This window comes from Aethalodelphis obliquidens, unplaced genomic scaffold (assembly GCF_003676395.1).
Source record: "Aethalodelphis obliquidens isolate GAN/ISIS:26980383/991018 unplaced genomic scaffold, ASM367639v1 scaffold4, whole genome shotgun sequence".
Lineage (NCBI taxonomy): Eukaryota > Metazoa > Chordata > Mammalia > Artiodactyla > Delphinidae > Aethalodelphis > Aethalodelphis obliquidens.
In genome coordinates this window covers 64083742-64101258 of record NW_020837948.1, presented here as the reverse complement: position 1 = coordinate 64101258, position 17517 = coordinate 64083742, and the positions used below count along the sequence as shown (strand labels likewise).

The following is a 17517-nucleotide window of genomic DNA, read 5'->3' as shown; positions in this document are numbered from 1 at the left end:
TTTAAGACAGGAACTTAATTATGTCTTCTAACTAAAGAAAAACATCCCATGGTTTGTTATGACATGCATGAGTGTAGCGGTTCCCAAAGTGTGATCCACTGAGGAGCAGCAGCAGGAGACTAGTTAAAAATACAAACTATCAGACTCCAACCCATACTCACTAATAAAGCAACTATGGGGGTGGTGCCCAGTAAATCCTCAAGGTGATTCTGACACACTCTGCAGTTTGAGAATGATTGTACTGTAGGTCCTAAAGCCTTGCTGCACATTACAATCACCTGTGGAGCTTAAAAAAAAAACCCAGATCCCAGACCAATTAAATCAGAAACTTCATCTATCTGGCCTGGCATCAGTGTATATCTTTTTAAAAGCTCCCCGGGGGATTTTGATACATAGTTAGGTTAGAGAACAACTTAATCTATAAAATTCACTTTCTTTAGCAGAATCTAAAGCAGTGTTTCTCCAACTTGACTGCACATTGGAATCACCTGGGAAGCTTTAAAAATGACTGATACTTCCCTCACCCCAATCCCCATTCTGATTTAATTGGACTGAAGTGTGACTTGGTCATTGGATTTTTTAAAGTTCCCTAGGCTGTTTGTATGTGAAACCAATGTTAAGAATGACTGTTCTAAAGCCATCCTGAAACTCTAGTGTGCCTAAGAATCACCTGGAATACTTGATACAAATAGGGATTCCACGGTCCCATCCAGGTCAAAAATCACCTGGAATACTGCCCTAAAGGATATTTCCAACTGGTCTTCAGATTTCTCTAGTTTGATTCTCATCCATTCTCTTTGCTCTCCATCATTTACTGGCTCTGTCCTAACTTCCTACAGCTCCCCCTCTATGGCATCATGTTACTTGGCATTCCTTAAATATGCCTTACTGGGCTTCCCTGGTGGTGAAGTGGTTGAGAGTCTGCCTGCTAATGCAGGGGACACGGGTTCGAGCCCTGGTCTGGGAGGATCCCACATGCTGCGGAGCAACTAGGCCCGTGAGCCACAACTACTGAGCCTGCGCGTCTGGAGCCTGTGCTCCACAACAGAGAGGCCGCGATGGTGAGAGGCCCGCACACCACGATGAAGAGTGGCCCCCGCTTGCCACAACTAGAGAAAGCCCTCACACAGAAACGAAGACCCAACACGGCAAAAATAAATAAATTAATTAATAAACTCCTACCTCCAACATCTAAAATATATATATATATATGCCTTCCTTAAATCATCGGGGAAAATGTAGATTATTAAGCCAATAAATGGTCTTGAATCAGTTGATTAGCCATTTGGAAAAGAAGTAAACTGGACTGCTATATCTTACTCCTTAAACTATATAAATCCCATGTAGATACAGAAAAATATTTGAATTTAAAAAAACCCATAAAACTACTAGAAGAAAATATGGTTGCATTTAGAAAATAATTTGGGAGTCAGGAAGGTCTTTCCAAACAAGGTACAAAACCTTGTAAGCCATAAAGGAAAATAGTTGATAAATTTGATTACATAAAATGTTCTCTGCAGATGAGTTACCATAAGCAACATTAAAAGATAAGCATAAGGCTTCCCTGGTGGTGCCGTGGTTGAGAGTCCGCCTGCCGATGCAGGGGACACGGGTTCGTGCCTCGGTCCAGGAAGACCCCACATGCCGCAGAGCGGCTGGGCCCGTGAGCCATGGCCGCTGAGCCTGCGCGTCCGGAGCCTGTGCTCCGCAATGGGAGAGGCCAGAGCAGTGAGAGGCCCGCGTACCGCAAAAAAAAAAAAAGATAAGCACTAATGGTAGAAACATCTTCAATGTATTGACAGAATTGCCTCATTGTACAAAAAAACAAAAAACAAATTAATTTCAAAAAAAGACTAACATAATTCAGAGGAGTAAAGTATGAAGCAGGTGGTTAGTACAAAAAAGAACAAATGGTCAGTTAATATTTTAAAAGAGGCTCAATTTCACTCATCCTAAAGAAATGTATATCAAAACAATATGATTTAAAAAAACAATATGATACCACCAAATATGAAAAAATTCTGTGTTGGCAAGACTGAGGGGAGATGGTGTTCCATATGCCACTAGTAACAGTGTAAATTAGGGCAGTGTCTTTGGAGAGCAATTTAGTTATATGCACCAAAGTGAAAAGTGAACTCCCCTTTTTTTTTCTTAAACATCTTTATTGGAGTATAATTGCTTTACAATGGTATGTTAGTTTCTGCTTTATAACAAAGTGAATCAGCTATACATATACATATGTCCCCATATCTTCTCCCTCTTGCGTCTCCCTCCCACCCTCCCTATCCCACCCCTGTAGGTGGTCACAAAGCACTGAGCTGATCTCCCTGTGCTATGCGGCTGCTTCCCACTAGCTATCTATTTTACATTTGGTAGTCTATATTATTAGTTCATGCCACTCTCTCACTTCGTCCCAGCTTACCCTTCCCCCTCCCTATGTCCTCAAGTCCATTCTCTACATCTGCATCTTTATTCCTGTCCTGCCCCTAGCTTCTTCATAACCATTTTTATTTATTTTTATTTATTTATTTTTAGATTCCATATATGTGTGTTAGCATATGGTATTTGTTTTTCTCTTTCTGACTTACTTCACTCTGTATGACAGACTCTAGGTCCATCCACCTCACTACAAACAACTCAATTTCATTTCTTTTTATGGCTGAGTAATATTCCATTCTATATATGTGCCACATCATCTTTATCCATTCATCTGTTGATGGACACTTAGGTTGCTTCCATGTCCTGGCTATTGTAAATAGGGCTGCAATGAACATTATGGTACATGACTCTTTTTGAATTATGGTTTTGTCAGGGTATATGCCCAGTAGTGGGATTGCTGGGTCATATGGTAGTTCTATTTTTAGTTTTTTAAGGAACCTCCTTACTGTTCTCCATAGTGGCTGTATCAGTTTACATTCCCACCAACAGTGCAAGAGGATTCCCTTTTCTCCACACCCTCTCCAGCATTTATTGTTTGTAGATTTTTTTTTTTTTTTGTAGATTTTTTGATAATGGCCATTCTGACCAGTGTGAGGTGATACCTCATTGTGGTTTTGATTTGCATTTCTCCAATGATTAGTGATGTTGAGCATTCTTCCATGTGTTTGTTGGCTATCTGTCTGTCTTCTTTGGAGAAATGTCTGTTTAGTTCTTCTGCCCATTTTTGGTTTGGGTTGTTTGTTTTTTTGATATTGAGCTGCATGAGCTGCTTGTATATTTTGGAGATTAATCCTTTGTCAGTGGCTTCATTTGCAAATATTTTCTCCCATTCTGAGGGTTGTCTTTTTGTCTTGTTTATGGTTACCTTTGCTGTGTAAAAGCTTTTAAGTTTCATTAGGTCCCATTTGTTTATTTTTGTTTTTATTTCCATTTCTTTAGGAGGTGGGTCAAAAAGAATCTTGCTGTGATTTATGTCATAGAGTGTTCTGCCTATGTTTTCCTCTAAGAGTTTTATAGTGTCTGCCCTTACATTTAGATCTTTAATCCATTTTGAGTTTATTTTTGTGTATGGTGTTAGAGAGTGTTCTAATTTCATTCTTTTACATGTAGCTGTCCAGTTTTCCCTGCGCCACTTATTGAAGAGGCAGTCCTTTCTCCACTGTACATTCTGGCCTCCTTTATCAAAGATAAGGTGACCATATTTGCGTGGGCTTATCTCTAGGCTTTCTATCCTGTTCCATTGATCTATCTTTCTGTTTTTGTGCCAGTACCGTACTGTCTTGATTACTGTAGCTTTGTAGTATAGTCTGAAGTCTGGGAGCCTGATTCCTCCAGCTCTGTTTTTCTTTCTCAAGATTGCTTTGGCTATTCGGGGTCTTTTGTGTTTCCATACAAATTGTGAAATTTTTTGTTCTAGTTCTGTGAAAATGCTGTTGGTAGTTTGATGGGGATTGCATTGAATCTGTAGATTGCTTTGGGTAGTATAGTCATTTTCACGGTGTTGATTCTTCCAATCCAAGAACTTGGTATATCTCTCCATCTGTTTGTATCTTCTTTAATTTCCTTCCTTCATCAGTGTCTTATAGTTTTCTACATACAGGTGTTTTGTCTCCTTAGGTAGGTTTATTCCTAGGTATTTTATTCTTTTTGTGGCAGTGGTAAATAGGAGTGTTTCCTTAATTTCTCTTTCAGATTTTTCATCCTTAGTGTATAGGAATGCAAGAGATTTCTGAACTCACTTTTGGGGCCAGTAGTTCTGCTTCCAGGAATTTAGCTCTTGGATATAATCACTTAAATATTCAGAAGATATTCATTGGATAATCAAAGCACTGAAATCAGTCTAAATATCTATTAATAGAAGACTGAGTAAATTATGGTACAAGACATATTGGAATTTTATTTGATTCTAAGGATGACAGAGATTTATTTAGATGAACTGATATAGAAAGTTGTAGCTAGATTATTAACAAAAAACAGCAATTATAGAATATATATATAAATAGTTGACAGGATATAAATAGTTGACAGGGGTTACAGGTACCCGCCCTCTGCGCAGTTGAAAATCTCAGTATAAGAGTCGTCCCTCTGTACCTGAGGTTCCTCTGATTCACAGTTCCTCTGTATTTGCAGTCCATATCTGCACATTCAGTCAACTACTGAATGCATGTGGTACTGTAGGATTTACTATTGAAAAAATCTGCATATATGTGGACCCACACACTTCAAATCTGTGTTGCTCAAGGGTCAACTGTATATATAAGTGTGTGTGTATGTATAAGTATATATATATATATATATATATATATATATATCTCATGGTATTATTTGGGGAATTTTTAAATATACCTAATATATACTTATATATCTACATGTATTTCTAGATAAATTCATACATCTGAAGAGTAGAGTTGGGGCTGGGGAGGCAGCATGTGGCCCATAGCTTGTTGTGGTGCCTGGCCCATAATGAGTTCATATTAAGTGTTTGAATGAACCAATGAATGAGAGTCAGAGGCTAGGAGAGATTTTCAGTCTTTATTTTATACCTCCTTGAACTATTTGAATTTTTTTTACAATGTATATAATTGCTTTTGTAATAAAATTAAGACATGTAAAATTGTGTTGTTCACGTTTGAGACTCTGTCCCTTTGTTTGTTCAGTTTCCTCTGCTTCAGAAGGCTCCTTTCCTTTCAGTTACCACTTTCCTTCAGGGTTCAGATGAAAGGTTGCCTCTCTGCAGCCATCCATTCTTCTGTCTTCTGAATTTGTGGCTTCCTCACTTTATGTATACATATCACCATGAGTGCAGTATCCCATTATGTTCTGTTGGATCTTTCTTTCCTGCCTGGTGGGTGAGAGCATTGTCAGAGATGGTGTGATTCATCTAACTTCCTCCAGAGGGTACCAAGGGTCTGCCATATTGTAGCCAAAAAGGAGGGAAATATGGCAGGACTTTCCTGTCCAACTGCTAAGCACTGGTCTGCGTTACATTCACACTGACCTGACACCCAAAGTGATTGTTTATTTTTGACCCTTTGAATGTTCTCAGGATACAGAGCTCTAGCTTAAACAGTCTCCAGAATGACAGTATTCCATTTCATCCAGCATCACTGCCAACATCACTTGAAGTAAGCCCCCCCATATCAATTAGCTTTGACTTAATAGGCCTAGCGAGGTACCCAGCATATACCGACTCTCCCCCAAGCTTTACTGAGATATTAATGACATATAACATATGTTTAAGGAATATGACGTGTTGACTTGATACATGTATGTGTTATGAAATCATTACCACAATAATGTTAGTTAACTTCTACATCCCCTCGCATAATTACGATTTTTGTGTGTATGGTGTTAACATTAAACATTGACTCTCTTAACAACTTTTAATATATAATACAGTACTGTTAATTATAGTCGCCATGCTATATGTTAAATCCCCAGAACTTATTCATCTTATAACTAGAAATTTGTACCCTTTAACAATCTCCCCATTTCTCCCACCCCAAGTAAGTGGCAACCAGATTTCTACTCTCTGTTTCTGAGTTTGAGTTTTTTAGACTCCACATATAAGTGAGAACATACAGTATTTGTCTTTCTCTGTCTTATTTCACTTAGCATAATGGCATTAAGGTCCATCCATGTTGTCACAATAGGCAAGATCTCCTTTTTTTAACGAACAAATAACAATCCACTGTGTGTATGTGTGTGTGTGTGTGTGTGTGTTTGTTTGTGTGTAGCCTTTCATCTGTCAAGGGACACTTACTTAGGTGATTACCATGTCTTGGCTGTTGTAAATAATGTTGCAGTGAACGTGTGAGTGCAGATGTCTTTTTGAGATAGTGATGCCATTTTCTTTAGATAAACGCACAGAAGTGGAATTGCTGGACCATATGGTAGTTCCATTGTTAATTTTTTGAGGAGACTCTGTAGTGTCTGCACCAGTTTACATTGCCAACAACAGTGAACCAGGGTTCTCTTTTCTCCATATCTTCACTGTTTGTTATCTCTTGTTTTTTTGGTAATAGCCATTCTGACAGTTGTGATGTGAAATCTCATTGTGGTTTTGATTTGCATTTCCCTGATGCCTAGTGATGGTGAGCACCTTTTCATGTACCCGTTGGCCATTTGTATATCTTCTCTGAGAAAGTGTCTATTCGAGTTATTTGCCCATTTTTAATCAGATTGTTTGTTTTTTTGCTGTTGAATTGTATTATTTTTTTGGATATCAGTCCCTTGTCAGAGACATGGTTTGCATATATTTTCTCTTGTTCAATAGGTTGCGTTTTCATTTCACTGATTGTTTCTTTATTTTTTTAATTTGTTTTTATTTATTTTTGGCTGTGTTGGGTCTTCGTTGCTGTGCGGGGACTTTCTCTAGTTGTGGCGAGCGGGGGCTACTCTTCTTTGCGGTGCGTGGGCTTCTCATTGTAGTGGCTTCTCTTGTTGCGGAACACAAGCTCTAGGGGCACAGGCTTCAGTAGTTGTGGCACATGGGCTCAGTAGTTGTGGCTCACGGGTTCTAGAGCACAGGTGAGTAGTTGTGGCGCACGGGCTTAGTTGCTCCACGACATGTGGGATCTTCCCGGACCAGGGATCGAACCTGTGTCTCCTGCATTGGCAGGCGGATTCTTAACCACTGCACCACCAGGGAAGCCTTGATTGTTTCTTTTGCTGCATAGAAGCTTTTTAGTTTGATGTAGTCCCATTTGTTTATTTTTGCTTTTGTTGTTTGCCCTTTTGCTGTCATATCCAAAAAATTGTTTCCAAAACCAATGTCAAGTAGTTTTTCTTTTAAGTTTTTTTATATATATAAATTTATTTATTTTATTTATTTATTTTTGGCTGCATTGGGTCTTCTTTGCTGAGCGCGGGCTTTCTCTAGTTGAGGCAAGCGGAGGCTACTCTTCGTTGGGGTGCGTGAGTGTCTCTTCGTTGCGGTGCCTGGGCTCCTCCTTGCAGTGGCTTCTCTTGTTACGGAGCACGGGCTCTAGGCGCACAGGCTTCAGTAGTTGTGACGCATGAGCTTAGTTGCTCTGTGGCATGTGGGATCTTCCCCAACTAGGGCTTGAATGCGTGTCCCCTGCATTGGCAGGTGGATTCTTAACCACTGTACCATCAGGGAAGCCCAAGAAGTCTTTTCTCTGTTTCCTTCTAGTAGTTTTATAGTATCAGGTCTTATATTTAGTAAGATAAATAAATATTTATTAAATGATTTAATATGCCAAATTATGCACCTGCTAATTTTTCATTCAGAGGACCTTGAGGACCCTGTTGTGCTTTTTAAGAGAGTAATTACAACTTGTTTCCCTGCCTCAATACACCCCAACATACCTGAAGGGTTCAACATGTTATAATTAATATCTGTGGCTCCTTAGGGTAGTGATTCTCTGAAGGTTGATATTTGTGTATCCAAAATCTCAGGGTTGCATGTGGTTTGAAACAAGCTCCCCTCACCCCACCCATCAGTTACTTAGGATTGTGTGCTAAAAATATGGATACATGTATAGACCGTAAATAGAATAAGGCCCTGAATGGACACATCCCTATCATGGATAAGGGCAGATCATGCTTTCTGCAAGGAGGAATGATTAGGATAATTAGAATGATTTTAGTTTTGCTTCTGATAATCACTGGTTGAATTGAGCCCCCCATGCCTTGATTTTAACGTTTCTAATAATTTTACATGTTCTGATATTACCTGGGCCAAATATTAGGCGTCTGCTTATTTAAAAAATGAAAGAGTGAGATGTACAGTTTTAAGGCAAATATCTCATTCATATACTGTTAAATACTGATTATAACGATAGCTGGTGTTTCAGCTTGGGGCAATCAAATGATTAAAGTTGACAGTAAAAGTATAAACAGGGTTATAGTTTATGAGTGTTTTCTTCCCTATGATTTCCTTATACAGAGACTTTTAATCTTAACCCAGGAACATAGGAATGATACACAGCTTAGCTTGGGGGATTTTCCTATTTTAGAGGAAAGGAGAAATTGTGGAAATAATTGAGTTTAGAGGAGAATAGCAATAGGACTCGGGTAGAAGAAGTGTAATTAACTTACTTGATTAACCTAAGAGGACACCTGCAGGCAGGTGGGATTTCTGGAGTGTTGACATAGTGGGATAGTATTTGTTCGGGTTGATGGAGAAGAAATTTCCAGTCTTAGTCTTGTTTTGAGACTACTTGGAGGTCAGAGTGAAGTAAATGTATAAAAGGGACATTGAATTAGTATAGCTGAGACAAGAAGGCGGGGAAGTTGAGTTATAGAAGGAAAGGGGGGGAGTGTAAAAAATCCAAGACTTCCTGATTGAGAACTCTAAATGGCTAATGAAGTCTTGGGCATGATTTACGGAGTACAAGGAAGTTCTAAGGCCGTAGTTCTCAGCCCTGGCAGCTGACTAGAGTCACTTCATTTAAAAGGGGTAGACTAGGGCCTGGCATCAGCATTTTTAAAGCTTCCCAGGTAATCCACCTGTGCACCTCATATTGAGAACTGTTTATTGATGTAAGGGTATGGAAGAGGAGAGTGGGAGAAAAATATTAGAGGAGAGTCGGGGCCAGGGAATTTCTAAGATCTTGTATAGAATGGTTTATGGGAACTGAAAGTCAGCATTCTGATTTATTAGATACTTGGCACATTACATATTATTTTATTATGAAACAATAGAACTGAATGTCTTCAATTCTTTTAACTCTCAAGATATTTCTGGAGTTAGAAACCGAACATAATTAACTGTTAAAAAAAATACGTAACACGTATTTTGCTTCTTTCCGATGGAATGAATGCCTTTGTATCAAAAGCCAAAGGAACATTTACCATTTTGTTAAGTAGGACCACCTTAAATTTAGTATTTATATTTTTAAGGGGAGCTGAAAGGAGGAGATTTATAATAGAGAATACATTCAGATTACTTTTAGCAAGTTATACGGATGTGCAGCATTTCATTTAAATATTGCCTCTTTGACTAGAAATTACTCAGCAACTGAAGCAAACAGTCTGAGAGCAACCAATTTCCTGATATTGTCCACCCCTCTTCCAGGTAAAGATGGAAATTCTTTGTATCTAATTATGTTAAAGAATTGAAATCCCTTCATGTAAGATAGAAAAAAAAAATATGCACACCTTAGATTACATTCTTTAACTCAGTCTTTTATCCACATTCAGAGACTAATTATCTAAGATGAATAGAATGCATCATATTTCATAAAACTGCATGAAACTTAGGGATATCTGTTACAGTAGCTATGTTCTTACCTCCCCTACCTTGACCTTACAGACGCTTCTCAGTAACTTTAAACAAAGGCTAAAAGTAATCTCTTCTCTACTGCCGGGAAGATGGATGACTGTAGATGGGAGGAAAACATACAACTAAAACTCAACTTTCTTCATCACTCTTGACATTCACCAGTCTTTACTTGGGATCACCTTGAGATATGACATCAATTCAGAGTAATAAGGAGGGGTCAATGAAAAGCTAAAACATCCCCGAGAACCCATTATAACACATCTCCAAGAGATTCGTGTCAATGACACAGCATTTCAAATACACTGCACAAATTTCAGAGGAATGGCTTCATGAAATGGAGGCAATAGGCATCTGTGAGAGTCTTAGGACATAGAAACTGACCTGTTATTGGGTATCTCTCTCACTCCCTACATGTTTTCCACCCTATAAGCTCATCAGTCATTCCTTAGAAAGCAGGGTGTGTCCATTTTGTAAGTGTCTGTTGTGACATAGTACATTCTCTGTGTGGTATCATCATTGAGAGTTTGTTTTTAGTGAGTAATTTTGACACATTTAAGGGCTTTGATCTAAGAAAATTTCTTTTTCACTTGAATAAGGATCCAGAATTGGTTTCACAAGATAAGTCTAGAGTTGGTAATGTACAGATCTTCTATCAGTAGATTTTTAGCTCTTTGGGTCTTGTTTACCTATTTAATCTATTCTAGCAGGTAACTCAAAGCTCTGTATATAAAAAGAACTTAATACATAATTGATGAATTAGAAAAAAATACATTTCTAGTTTACTGTGTTACAGGGACTAGCTTAGGCACTGAGAATTCAAAATACGCTTTTTGTGTGTCTACACGTATAACCAAAATGTATCCCTCACCAGCATTTAGAATTATGTTAGTGAGAAGAAGAGAGAAATGAAATACAGTATACCTGTCATTACACTTCATTCTGTTTTACCTATGGTGACATGATATAGAATGATTGAAGTTATCATTCCTCAAACTTCACTAGTCAGCCTATAGAATTTTCCTTCTCTGCAAACTTTTAACTAGCACTGTTTTCTAGTTTGGCTATATCAAACAGATCAGGGCTATTAAATCTGTTAGGTACTGAATAATGTGAGCTGGAAAAATGTTATTTGCTCTCAAGTACAATAAAAAGCTATAATAGAACTTTCAGTGTTTAATTGAGTAATATAAATGCTACATCTAAGAAGTGTAACATTGTTACATGTGATTGCATATAATATGGAACATAAGTACATTTTAATATATTTAAAATTATTTGAGGTGGTGCCTTCGTAAATAAAAGAGCATAAATCCCACCCAGGTTTTCAGGGGCTTTTTGCATTTTTTTAATTAAGTATAGTTGATTTACAAGATTGTGTTTCAGGCATACGGCATAGTGCTTTGGTTTTTTTGTTTGTTTGCTTGTTTGTTTTTACAGATTATATTCCATTATAGGTTATTACAAGATACTGGGTATAATTCTCTGTTATACAGTAAATCCTTTGTTACTTATCTATTTTACATATAGTAGTTTGTATCTGTTCATCGCAGACACCAAATTTGTCCCGCCTCCCCTACCTCTCCCCTTTGGTAACCATAAGTTTGTCTTGTATATCTGTGAGTCTGTTTTGTTTCGTATATAGATTCATTTGTATTACCACTTCTATGTGGATTCTACAAAGTATCATATAGTATTTGTCTGACTTATTACTTCACTCAGCATAATACCCTCCAGGTCTGTCCATGTTGCAAATGGCAATACTTTGTTCTTTCCCCCGTACTTCCACTCAGTCCAGTTTTTCAGTAAATCCTGTTGTCTCTACAACCAGAACATACCTGAGCTCTACTCCCATCCTGTCCAAATCACCATCATCTCATACCTTGTCTATGCTGGTAGCCTCCTTACTGATCCCCCCTGCTTCCTGCATTTGTGCCTGCTTAGAGCCCATTGGCCACAGAAGAGCTAGAGGGCTCTTTCTAAAATGCAAATCAAATCACACCATTTATATATTGATAAATATTTGTTGAATGAATTAATCAGATGACAGTGAGTAGTGGTATTGGGTAAGAAGGATCAATATGGCAGGGATGGGAAAACCAAAAGAGGTTCAGAGAGGCCAGATTTTAAGAAAGGCTTGATGTATTGTGCATAATTCTCTTTACTTGAAAACCCAGGCGTAAAAATCTATTTATTGGCCTGCTGTGAACACTTCACAGCTTACCCTGAGAGAATGCCACCGAAGGCTAATCAAGGTTTTTCTGTCCACTTAGAGTCTAAACAGCTGTCCAGGTTTAATTAATATTCTGCAGTTATATCTGGAGAGGAGCCAGTTTCTGAGACAGCTAAGTGAAAGGAGGATTTCTAACTCTTCTCTGGCGTCCGCTGGATCTGGTAGCATAGACTTAAAGTTCTCACGTGAAACTGAACTGTTATTTTTCAAAGTCCACTCAGCTTGAGGTCCCTGCATAACTTGTTCCATTGTCCCCTTTATCTGCTGCCATAACATCTTGTGAGGGGGTCCTAGGTTTGGTCCTGTGAAGTTTCGACTTAAGGTTTTTCAGCAGTGTCAATTTGTCGCTGAGAATCTCCTGCAGAACGATTAAGAAACACAGCGCTGGTTGTTATGGTGTAAAAAAGTCACAACGAATTTAAGCCGATCACCAAGTAATAACAACGAGGATTCAAGTGAGGGCTTACTCTTTTGATCTACCAGGAGCTTCAAATGGCAATTATCATTAATTCTTGGATCCCTCAAGTCCTGATAGAAAATCAGGGCAACCAGAAACTATCATTTTGTGAACAGGCAGCTATTAAAAGCACATTAATAATCTATAGTGGGTATAGCATATGCCTTCTAAAAAGATTTGCAGCTTGTTTCTCTGTGGTAAAGACACAGGACTTCTCCAACCTAATTACAAAGCAATCAAACAATTTAATTAATCTGGAAATCACGTTCTTAACAATAACTGCCTCTAAAATGAGGCACCCTGTGTAGCTCGGTTACGTAAAGTACTGTTTTGATGTACTGCCTGTGTATTAGCAACGCTAGTTGCCCCTGGGGATCCTGGAGTTAATTACCTATTCAATGCCTGACCACTACTAAGGTTTCCTTTACCAGGTCAGAAACAGTAGTCTATAAAGTGTCATGGCACTCAAACATCCAAGAGGCAGCACGTCCCTGGGAACAGCTGGATTTGTGTTATAAGCAAGTGTCGCACATATGGGCAGAGAATTAACTGGCACCAGTTTTCGTTTGAGAGTCTCTCAGGTATTGCTTTGCAGATGGGTGGATGAATTCAGAGAGCCGTGCTGTGAGCAGTGAAGGTCAAGTATAGGACTCTGGTTTCAATCCAGCTTACTTTCTTGTCCTGGGGAAGTGTTGTGCGTGTCCACAACAGTCTCGTCCTCATCTCTAAGTTAAGACTATATAAGGTGTGTTTTATAATTCAATCTGTTCTAAATTAGTGTTGTTTTGTATAACAAAATAGTACCCCTGGGCTTCCCTGGTGGCGCAGTGGTTGAGGGTACGCCTGCCGATGCAGGGGACACGGGTTCGTGCCCCGGTCCGGGAGGATCCCACGTGCCGCGGAGCGGCTGGGCCCGTGAGCCATGGCCACTGAGCCTGCGCGTCCAGAGCCTGTGCTCCGCAACGGGAGAGGCCACAACAGTGAGAGGCCCGCGTACCGCAAAAAAAAATAAAATAAAATAGTACCCCTAAGACTTAAGAGACAACATAGAAATCAATTTTTATTTCAAATAAGAACAAAGACCTCGAAGATTGACTTCTGCCTATTTAATCTGCTAATCTTCTAATCTCTCCCTCAGGAAAATAGAGGAATTTTCTGTAACAAATGACAAAAATGTCTAGAATACTCATCTACCCTTTTCTTCTACTATTACTACCGCCCCACTTCTCTCTAAAAGTTCCCTGTTAATGCGACAGTCTACTCACACTGGAAGCCCCAGTCACTTTTAGTCTGTAATCTTTTTCATGGCTTATTTCTAATCCATCACCAGTTACCCTTGGTTTGCTCACCAGAATATCCTTTCCATTGGCTTGCCATGTCCTAATCTAGCTGCTTCTCCTCAGCAGCACATCTGTCCACTCGGCGTACTCAATGCCAGCTTAAAATCTCTTAGCATCTCTCTTGCATCCAAACATCTCTTAAGGCCTTCCACTAGGTAGTACCAATACATGCAGTTCACAACTCATTGGCTTTACCAGTCTGAATTCCCTGCTTGTAGAGAGCCTGTCTCCACTGCATTGCCCCGCTGTGTTTGGGTTGATTCTGTGCCCTTCCTGAAGTCCTTCCATTCCTTCTGTTTATCTCCAGCTTGCTGAACTGACCTCAAATTAAGCTATAGTGTCTCGTCCTTAAGGAATTATCAGTCTAGTTCATGCCACCTTCATTTTCTCCAATATCCCGTTGCACTTAAGGGCCTTTGTGATAATGCAGGGGCGTGTATTTGCATTTCAACTAGCTCTTCAGTCAGACATGAAACAAGAAGAAAGATCTGTGGTTAGTAAGATAATAGGAATGGCTCTATAGCTTGGAGTTGAGGAACATTGTCAGTGGAAGTGCCTGAAAAGGCAGCATGGAATAGGAAGACAAAACCCGAAGGTGAGAAATGGTTAATGGTAGCCCTGGGTTTTTTGTTTGTTTGTTTGTTTAAAGAGCAGAGTTAAATTAACCTACCTCTGTATCTCCATCTCTGCCCATTCATCCTCAGAGTGATGGGCCGCCATGTATTATAAGATGTTACATAGCTTCCTGGGGGACCACTCCTTAAAATCTCTAAAAGTGAAAAGGTTTTTAAGATAATTCCTTGTCTCTCCCTCCTTCAGAGTCTTAAAAACATTTAATAAGCTCTCTCTAGTTGTTCTGGTTGATCTCATATAATCTCCAGATATAGTGTTCTCTTTACAAAGAACACAGGGCTAAGAATTTGCTGCCAAGTTTCACTGGCCTTATTATTTATTCTCAGTGAATAGGGTAGCAGCGATTGTTCTCAGAATGCCTTGGCTTCAATCAATTGTTTTGTTTCTCCTCATAATTTACTGGTAGTTTGCTCTGTGTGGGGTGTGAGCAAAGCCAACGGTTTTTTCCCAAATAAAAACAAAATCGACATGGAGATTTCTGGCATTTGATTTGTTTCCCTTTAGAAACAAGATTTCTAGCCATCTTGAAATCAAGACCTTTTAAGGAATATGAAGAGTGATGCACAAACTAAATTGGGGAGGGGGGGCAGGGGGAATGAAGGCTGTTGGGAAAAGTTCAAAGAACTTAATCTAGCTGTGTAGATAAATGGACAAAAAGAGTCCTGGATTGCTGGATGGCAAATGCAGAGTCCATTTCTCCAGGGGCCCAAGGAACAGCAGATGCAAAGAGTCCTGGATTGCTGGATGGCAAATGCAGAGTCCATTTCTCCAGGGGCCCAAGGAACAGCAGATGCAAAGGCATGATAAATTTCATTGCTGCAGGGGGAAAATGCTTCTTGATTCTCTATCGGTAAAGAAATGGGCTTTTCAGTGCTTCCCAGTTAAATGGCTTTAATTGTGCTGTCTGTCAGAGACTTAATGGCATCTGTTGATGCCATCACTATAAAATCTGCAACTTTAATTGAAAAATTTCGGTAGAGGTATAGCCAGTCCAGAAGTCCTCAAGGTAACACTGAAATTATCCACTTTAATGCATTAATCTATTCTTTTTGCACACAGGTAATAAATTGTTTACCTTTATAGCTAGGTACTGACTTGAAGGTGCCGCCTTGTATTCCTTACCCCTAATTACAATTGTCACTTCCGGTAAGAAATCAGTAATGTGGCAACTGGCTTGTTGTTAAGGATTAAACATGCCTTCTTGATTCATTTTCTGTGTTTCAAGAACATACAGGATTAGTTTGCCGCCTTTCCTAACCTCCTTATTTACACCAGCTACAGTCCCATCCGGTCCTCAGGAAATTCTCAACCTAATTAAACATGCAGAGGGAAGCAGGGTGGTCTGGAGTGCCCTGAACCTCCCCTCACCTGCTGCCTGCCAAGCTTTCTCAGTGATCAGTAGCAGGTTACATGTTCTGATGGGGAAAGTAGCAAGTCCCCCAGGAGCTGCCGCCTTACAGTAAGCAACCCGTGCTCCACCTGCCTCCAGAGGACTTGGGGAAGACACCCTCTGCCAGCCTCTGCGTGTGGCTTTTAAAGGCTGCCTGGCCAGTCACCACCCAGCTGCTTAGGAGCAGAGAGACTATTGAAGGAAATACGGATAAGGGTTAGTCCTGCTGGGCCACTAGGCCATGCTGAGATAGAGCTGGATCATTTGAGGAATAGGTCTGAACTGTTGGGTTCTCCCCAGTATTTTATGACTTGTTCTGACATTTCTCCCTTTAAAATATGTACTTTGAAATATGAGGATTCATTTTTGAGAACTCAGAATTTTATTTCGGTTTCTGTAAATAAAAATATCAAAGACTGCCTCCTTAAAATAGAAATCCTCACCCTCCCAATTGAAGCATATACTTCTCCATCCATCCTGCTGTTGGAAACGTTAACATCTGGAAGAGTAGGAACCAGGACATTTGTATATTCATTATTCTGTAGGACTGAAATAATTAGGTTGTTAAATATATGGAAAACTGCTGGTTGGTGATGTAGGTTTGTTTATTCATATTTTACACATTTGGAAAGCTGTGCTGGAGCTCAAGCTGACCGTCTGTCTCTGCTCCAAGTAAAAGTAAAACATTTTTTGAGGAGATGGACATTTTACAAAAGTATGCAGAAACTTACTACTAAAGAGAAGAATGTTTGGGATGTAGATAAAGATACAAAAACAAAGTCATGATGTCAAGTTTTTTTCTTCTTTCTCTCTACAGGAAATAGCCCTCAAGATAGTCCAAGAAACTTCTCCCCCAGTGCCTCTGCCCATTTTTCATTTGCACGGAGGTAAGGATTTCTTGTGAGTAGAATAATGAAGTGTTATGTGGAGAATCCCATCCCCCCACCCCACTCCCTCCACTACCCTTTAAGGCTATATGTACCTCTCTTGGTCCTTCCTAGATGGTGGGCTCTCACTGAGGGCAGGAGAAAACCATTTCCACCTTTTCTCCCATCCCCAGTGCAGTGTCTCATACATGCTTTTGATGATCAACAGATTTTTACTGAATTATCTGAGCTTATATTATAAGAACTTGATTCACCTATATGTCTTGGTGCAATTGCTTTTGTTGTTGTTGAAATACCTTTTTTTTCCCCCCTTAATAAAAATGACCTTACTTGGGATCACAAGGTATAAACTCTAAGATGCCTTTCCTTGAGGGCACCAAGCCAGCAATTTAGTGATCTCCCTGAGGTAAAGCCATGAGGATGTTTTATGTTTGCTCTTCCTATCTGAGTTAGAATTGGACACCAGATATCAAAGTTATATGTCTCATATCTGGGTCAGTGAGTCATGAGAAAGTATTGTTGCTCAGAGGACAGTGGGCATATGATCTATTATCAAACCTTTTCAGTTCTGGGTCTTCTACTGTGATTTCTCCCAGTCAGAGGAGTCTACACAGCCACCTCTTCTGTGTTGTGTGTGTGGAATTAGTGTACTTCACCCTGTCACATTCAAATCTTCACCTTCCTGGGTTCCGTCATCCCTCTCAACATGTATATACCCTGCCTTCTTCCACCCAGGAAAAACACACGGAAAACAAAATTGTCCCTTTAGCTAGGTTTCTGCATATTCAGAATGAATTCATTTTATGGTCTGTTTATATATATATATATGTGTGTGTGTGTGTGTATATATATATATATATATATATATACACATATATATATATATATATAT

The 17517-nt window shown here is 39.4% G+C and overlaps 1 protein-coding gene across 2 annotated transcripts in view; it reads left to right on the top strand.

The window, feature by feature from the left end:
- Window positions 1-17517, top strand: part of MAST4 (microtubule associated serine/threonine kinase family member 4) — a 161474-nt gene that overhangs the window by 69783 nt on the left and 74174 nt on the right. For both annotated transcript variants that reach the window (XM_027100962.1, XM_027100963.1), the window contains exon 3: window positions 16556-16625. In XM_027100962.1, the coding sequence (XP_026956763.1) occupies window positions 16556-16625 (70 nt within the window). The remainder of the gene's footprint in view (window positions 1-16555; window positions 16626-17517) is intronic.